This window comes from Ctenopharyngodon idella, chromosome 18 (assembly GCF_019924925.1).
Source record: "Ctenopharyngodon idella isolate HZGC_01 chromosome 18, HZGC01, whole genome shotgun sequence".
Lineage (NCBI taxonomy): Eukaryota > Metazoa > Chordata > Actinopteri > Cypriniformes > Xenocyprididae > Ctenopharyngodon > Ctenopharyngodon idella.
The window spans coordinates 34,218,886-34,226,153 of NC_067237.1; the positions used below are offsets into that span (position 1 = coordinate 34,218,886).

General features: G+C 36.9%; 1 protein-coding gene across 1 annotated transcript; it reads right to left on the reverse strand.

The window, feature by feature from the left end:
* Positions 1-4,693: 4,693 nt before the first annotated feature.
* Positions 4,694-7,004, reverse strand: LOC127499606 (extracellular calcium-sensing receptor-like). Its single transcript, XM_051869996.1, has 4 exons — positions 6,996-7,004; positions 5,553-6,341; positions 5,231-5,458; positions 4,694-5,059 (listed from the first exon to the last, which is right to left on the reverse strand). Exons 1-4 carry the CDS (start codon positions 7,002-7,004, stop codon positions 4,913-4,915), a joined length of 1,173 nt encoding a protein of 390 aa, XP_051725956.1. The 3' UTR covers positions 4,694-4,912.
* Positions 7,005-7,268: the final 264 nt, after the last annotated feature.

Consider the following 7,268-nt stretch of genomic DNA (forward strand, 5'->3'; position numbering starts at 1 on the left):
GTTTTTTTTTACTTGGTTGCCAATTTATTACCTCATATTTTGCCACTGCCTCACCATTTTCATCAAAGTAAATTTCTTCACCATCTTTGGTTTTGAAACGCACCTTCCGTAGGTGCTTCAGAAACTAAAAAAAAAAAAAAAGTATTTAAAAATTTTTAACCAGTCGTTGGCTGAAATGTTTAAATTCAAGAAATTATTTGAGCTCCTTCTTAGTATATTCATTAAAATTATACAACAATCCATCAGATTTTATAAAGTTCTTCACAAAATATTTTTGTGCACATGCTTATATTAACTTAGTGTTAACCCACTGTTAAAGGATCAAGCTGTTTCTTTGAGGCACATTTTTCCTTGCAGCCCAGAAGGTCATGAAGTGTGTGAGCAACAGCATATACTCCTTTGTACACATTGCTGAAGATCGGCATGAGTGACATGTCTGTGAAAGTGTTTTGCATCTGTGACAGTTCCTCCTTTCCTGTACATGCAGTTGTGAACACTGAATCATTTTTGGTGGAGTATTTACACTGAAATAGGGCTTCCCAGAGCTCAGTAAAAATGGCACTTCCTGAAGACTTCAGTGGCTTAATGTCTAGAATAAATTCTTTTAGACCTGTCACCTGTGTTTTGGGTATTGCCAGACCAACAGCCCCTTGTAGAACATGATGTTTATCCATACTGGCAATGACAGAATCAGAGATCCAGCCCTCTGTACCTACCCACTGGTATCCAGTAATATTGTATTCAACAAATTTATGCAGCAGGACTTCTAAGTCCCAGTGCACAAGAAATCCCAAAATTACTCGCGAAGTAGAGCTTTTAATCTGCTCAATTATCCTTATTACTTTATCTTCAGGGTAGGTTCTAAAAAACGGGACAGAATATTCCAAACAGATACCCATCTTTTCAGCCACCTTTGTGAAAGTCGCCATCCCATTATTACCATAATCATCATCCGTTCTTATGGCTCCCACCCAGGTCCAGCCAAAGTGTTTAACCAGTTCTGCCAGTGCTCTGCTCTGGTAGTAATCGCTTGTAATAGTTCGAAGAAATGAAGGATATTTGGTTTTGTCACTGAGACACTCACAGGTGGCATAATGACTGATCTAAGAAACAATTAAATAGTGTGACATGTTATTTAAAGCAATCATGAGTGGCTTACATATTCTGAATGAAAATGTTTCTTTTTTTGTAATTTTACCTGCTATTATTATTATTATTATTATTATTATTATTATTGGTGGTGGTGGTGGTTGTTCTATAAATCAACAATACTTTAATACTTTACTAATGATTTGGGGAAAAATGGATAGTGGTTGAGACAGCTTTGTGGTAAGCCAGTGTGGTTAAGAGATTTCTTTGATAAAAACAAAATTGAAACCGCATATTGAGAGAAGTTGGTTTGAGTGAACCTGAGGTCGATGACCAAATTAACTGAGTGTGGACCGGAGGCTCAGTCCTAGATCTCTTCCTGGCTGATTTTAGGTGGAAAAAATCTATTGGAGACGTCCAACAAATTATTTAGGCACCGAGAGAAAACCACAGAAAAAGTCAGCCAATATGGGGAAGAGACAAATTAAAAAATACATAGAGCAAATATTCCGACTCTGCTTTTCTGTTACTTTTATTTCCTATGCATTCCATTTTTATTCTTATGTATTTGTTTCCTTTTCATTCCATTTTTATTCTTATGTATTTGTTTCCTTGCACTTCCTAAAGCACTTTGAATTACTATTGAGGATTAAATGTGCTTTATATATAAATAAACTTCCCTTGCCTTGCCTTAATAAAATAACTTGACTGCCATATACTTTTTGTCAAAAAGAGGAATTAATACCATTGGAAGATTGAATGGTCCAATACTTTTTGCCATCGCCATGCATGCTGATGAGGTTGTGTCTCCTAGTATGGTTTGTACATATGCTTGCTTCGTGCAGGGTCCATCTGAGGTTGTGTTCTCATGTCCATTAGCAAGAGCCATAGTTACTCTAACAGCCATTGCCATCGAACCGCATGTGTCATAGATCTTGTAGCCTAATGAGACCCCAGGTAGCAAAGTGGAACTGTTATTGATTTCCTCCACAGCGAAAAGCATGGATTGCACATACTGGAAGTCTCTATAATTAAGACTTGGTTGGAAAAAAAAAGACATTCGTTACATTTGACTGAATCTTAATATTATATTTCAGTATTATACAGCAATAGTGAACCTTTTAGTCATGTCTAAATTTTGTTGCTTAGGTGAGAACATTTATGTTCAAAATGAATCAAAGATTTTGAGATACACTGATTTAGGTGCCTACCTGACACACCTCAGCGGAGGTGGTGTAACAGAATATGTTAGTTGTCTGATCTCCCAGCTGCTATGAAAAGAGAAAACACCTCCAATTATTATGTCTCCATCTTTCCATAACTGAGGGTATACAGGCTGTCCTTGCAGAGTACAGGTAGTTTCATTAGCTCTGGTGAAAGTAATGATGGTCATTACTACGTGCATGAGTGCAAAGAATGGCTCCATCCACCCACTGAATATATGCAACTCAGAGACGTGGCAGGTATGATATTCCAATAGGTTGAACAAGAAGGATTTTGTGATATTTATAGCGATGAAAGGTACTAAACCTCATTGGGAAAATGGTTGGACCTGTCGATGGCATGAAGGAGGTGCTCTATCCTGACAAAGAAACTTTTTTATTTTATTTATTTATTTGGGAGGGGTCCTATTCTTAGTTTGGTGAACATAACCAAAAAATCTTTGTTGAAATCCTTTCATGATTGTACTATATACATATATTTGCTAGAAAACAAACAAAACAAAACAAACAAACAAACAAAAGGTAAATTAAATCCAAATTAAAAAAAATAAAATAAACACAAAGTAAAATCTATATAGAATGTGTTGGTGCAGTTCTCTTAACATTAACGGCCACATGTTCAAAACCTGCATATGCAACTTTTATTAAACCAAGCAAAATATTATATGTAAATATCTGTAAATGTTTATAAGAAACTGGGGCACATTTAGATGCATTTTATTATGTGACTTCTGAGATAGGGTAATGACACTACAGAAAACAGTGCCATACTAGGCAAATATGAGTGATAACTGGAGTGAAATGAAAGAATTAGATGACGAAATAACTGCCTTTTGTTAATACTTTTTTCAATCATTTTTTTATGGCTCAACTAAACTTCATGCATATAATTTGCATGTAAACATGTGGATTTAATCACTTTATTATAAACATTCAAGTCAATTTCTTGTATAAAAAGAGAGGTGAAAAACCTCTACCAAGACAGAAGTGTTTTATTTTTAAACAGCACTGACAAGTTCACAAAAAAAAAAAAAAATAAATAAAAAATGTTTTGTCTTTTTCACATTTAATATAGAACGTGTATGATGCTTAATACATAGCATGCACTTAAGGAGCATAAACTTATGCCCATCTCATGAATTATAATTCTAAACCAAATAAATGGCTGCATAGTTTACTGAGGAATGCAGAAAGCTGGAAAAATTCTTGTAATACATTTATTTGCTGTTTCTTGTTAATCAAAAAAAAAAAAAAAAAAAAAAAAAAATCCAATTTAATTGGACATCATTGGAGATTGGAGCATCACAGTGCAGCCTGTGGGGAGCACTAATTTGTCAGACAGCCCTAAAATGCTCTGCTATTGTGTAGCTACCATTACTCATGATATGACATGTGAATCCACCAGTTTATTAGACAGAAGTGTATTTTTGTCAGTCTGTCAGTTCAGGCAGTAATAATGAACTTTTCACAATAATTATGAAAACCAACCTCAGTACCCATAGACTATGCTTTTGATTGAAGGTTTACTTTTTACTGACTATTTATGTATTTATTTATTTACTTATCTGTTATCTGTTGCTTTATACTATTTTGTTCAGTAATTCATGGGTTTAAAGTGCTTTAGCTGAAGATTTACCCATCATTTGTTTCTTTGTGTTCTTCTCTGGTTTTAGCAAAATTATGTAACATTTTGGAGCAAATATGCAAAATAGTAAACCAAAACTTGATGCTAAAATAGCAAATATCTCCACAGCTACTGTGAATTTTCCAGGAGAACTGACATAAGCTGGGATAAATGTGAGCCAGACAGCACAGAATATAAGCATACTGAATGTGATGAACTTGGCTTCATTGAAATTATCAGGGAGCTTCCGAGCAAGAAAAGCTAAAACAAAACACAAGATTGATAGCAGACCAGTATAACCGAGGACAGCCCAGAAACCAAGAGCTGATCCTAAATTACATTCGAGGATTATCTTTTCTCTGTAGTAGCTCAAATTCATATATGGGAAAGGAGGGGATATTGTTAACCAAATCACACATATTATCACCTGTATTAATGTTAAGGAAACAACACTGAGTCGTTGTTGTGCAGGTCCAAACCATTTCATGACATTACTTCCTGGAAGTGTAGCCCTGAAAGCCATTAACACCACTATTGTTTTGCCCAGAACACAAGAGATACAGAGTACGAAAGTAATCCCAAATGCTGTGTGACGTAACATACAGGACCACTCAGTGGGCCGACCAATGAAAGTGAGTGAACAGAGGAAACACAGTGAGAGTGAGAAGAGCAGCAGGAAGCTCAACTCTGAGTTGTTGGCTCTGACAATAGGTGTTTCTTTATGGAGATAAAACAGAAAAGATACCAGTGCTGTTAATAACACCCCAATGAAGGAGAAAATACAAAGCAACATCCCCATGATTTCTGTATAAGAAAGATATTCAACCACTTTTAATACACATCTGTCTTTGCTTTCATTCGACCAGTACTCTAAATGGCAAGGAAAGCAGTTACTAGAATCTGTAAAGGAAAAAAAAAAAAAAAAAAAAATACTTTAGAGAATGGCTCATTTTACTTTATCATACTTTAATAAGAGTTATCCAGCATGTACTATTTTACCTGTGCCATTACTGATTTCTCCCTCTGCACATGGAATACAGTCATAACAGCAGACAGGTCGTCCTTTTTTCACAGCCTTCCTAGTTCCAGGGGGGCAGCTCTCACTGCACACGGACACAGGCAACTATGAGAAAATAGGTTGCCATATAAAACACCAAATGATTATGATATGAATTGTTAAATTTGATATATTTTCAGATAGATTTACTAATATGATTGTTCTGGACTGGCTGCCCTTTGCACAATTCAGATATTTCACATAAACTCAATAATTTATTATATATTATTTATATACCTTTCCACTGTTTCCTGCCCATAACACGTGTTCCTGACTGACTTGAAGACGTTGCTCTGAAGGCAGTGAACTGTCATAGACACCCACATGCTTGAATTGCAGGCCTCCATTCCCAGCAGGTTGCCAGTTCACCAGGTCATATCTCGCCACTGGATCACCACTTGCATCAAAGAAGATTTCTTCACCTGTTTTCACAGTGAATCTCACATCTCTCATATACTCCAACACCTGAGAGGAAACATCAGGAACATTATTGCTATTTTTTATTATAATTTTTCTACTGTTATTTATTTATTTGTTTTGTGCTCTTACATGGGCCTACCTTTTGCGGTGTGGGCCGTTCTCCTTTGCTGCTGTTGGTGGAGGATCTGAAATCTTTTAATACATTATGTAGGGTATGTGCGACAGCATACGCTGCAGTGTACACTTTATTTGCTATTCGTAGCTCTGACACATCAGTATATTCGTTTTGCAGCTCAGCCAGTCTCTCTGTGCCTGTACAGCCACCACTGCCACTGGTCCTGAAAGAGCACTGAAAAGCTGCTTCCCAGAATTCTTTTAAAAGTTCATTTTTTGGTTCTTGATCAGGGTGCACATTCACTAGGAACTCTCGCAGACCCACAAGTTTGGCATTTGCTATGGCAAAACCCACAGCTCCAGATAGGAAACTGTATTCCTTTGTTTCTGCAACAGTGCGGGAAGTGATCCAGGATTCACTGCCAACCCACTGCAGATCTGTGATATTGTGTTGTGCAATTACATTCACAAGGGGAAAAAAATCTCTTAATGCAACAAAAGCCAGCACCACTCTGGCGGTGCCTTTCTTTATCACTTCCAGTGTCTTTAGAAACTGCTCCTGAGGATCAGTTCTTAATATGGTCTCTGAGTATTCAATACAAATCCCTTCTTTTTTTGCAGCCTCCTCAAATGCTGCAATGCCATTATTACCATAGTCACTGCGACTCCTGACTGTCCCAACCCAGGTCCAACCAAAGTGCTTGACAAGTTGAGCCAGTGCTCTGCTTTGGTAATAATCACTGGGTATTGTTCTGAAGAAGGATCGATACCTTTTTCTGTTACTCAGGCATGCACATGTGGAAAAATGACTGATCTGCAAGAAAAAAAAAAGCAGAGTATTTTAACCACAGTTTTTCAGATTTTTAAAATGTTCATATTTTTTTTTCTATTTTTAATCTATAACTTTGTACTATACAAAAAGCATAATTATTATGAAATAGACCGCAAATATCTAAACAATTTAACACATTGTTTTCTATAAGCTGTTTTAATGTGATAAGTTAGACTTGAAACATATTTTTGGTGCCTGTTCCAGTGGTTCATGATTCAGCATGATAACAAGCAGCAGACAAGTAAGAGTTCTTACAACAGGTAAACTGAATGGACCAGCTATAGATGCCAAGGCTATGGTGGGAGAGGAGTTTGACTCTCCAATAATGGCATGAACAGCTGGTGGTCTAGAGCAGGATGTATCACTCAAAGTCTCTTCATAACCGTTCATCAAAGCCATGCCTGAGAAGATAGTCTGAGCTATTGAGCCACAGGAATCATATATCTTATAGCCCAAAGAAACACCAGGCAACAGCTGTGTGCTGTTATTAATCTCCTCAATGGCAAAAATCAGCGTCTGGACAAATTTAAACTCACGCAAACTCAAGCTGTAAAAGAAAGAAAGAAAGTCAGCATTACATTCTGCAAAGAATCATCAGAGTCATGTTCAACTATTGTTTTATATCATCATACAGACCTGACACATGTTGTTGGCTCTGGTTTGCTAGTAAAAGGATGCATCTTTAGCAGAGCACTAATGTGGATTGAGAATATCGCCCCAATGTTGATGTCTCTTTCTGCAGAAAGTAGAGGAATGGCAGGCTGACTAAACAGTGTGCAGACTTGTGCTAAAGCTGGCAAACAGACTCCATGCACCACCAGCATGAGTAGTGTCAGTGACACAGTCTTTTTTGCCATGCCAATATGTATGCAGGGCAGGAACATATGAGGCAGAATAAGGGTAGTGCTG

Coding starts and splice junctions, on each gene's coding strand:
- LOC127499606 (XM_051869996.1), bottom strand. Junction 5,459..5,552: donor AACGGCCCACACCGCAAAAG/GTAGGCCCATGT, acceptor GTTTCCTCTCAG/GTGTTGGAGTATATGAGAGA. Junction 5,060..5,230: donor GGGCAGGAAACAGTGGAAAG/GTATATAAATAA, acceptor ATTTTCTCATAG/TTGCCTGTGTCCGTGTGCAG.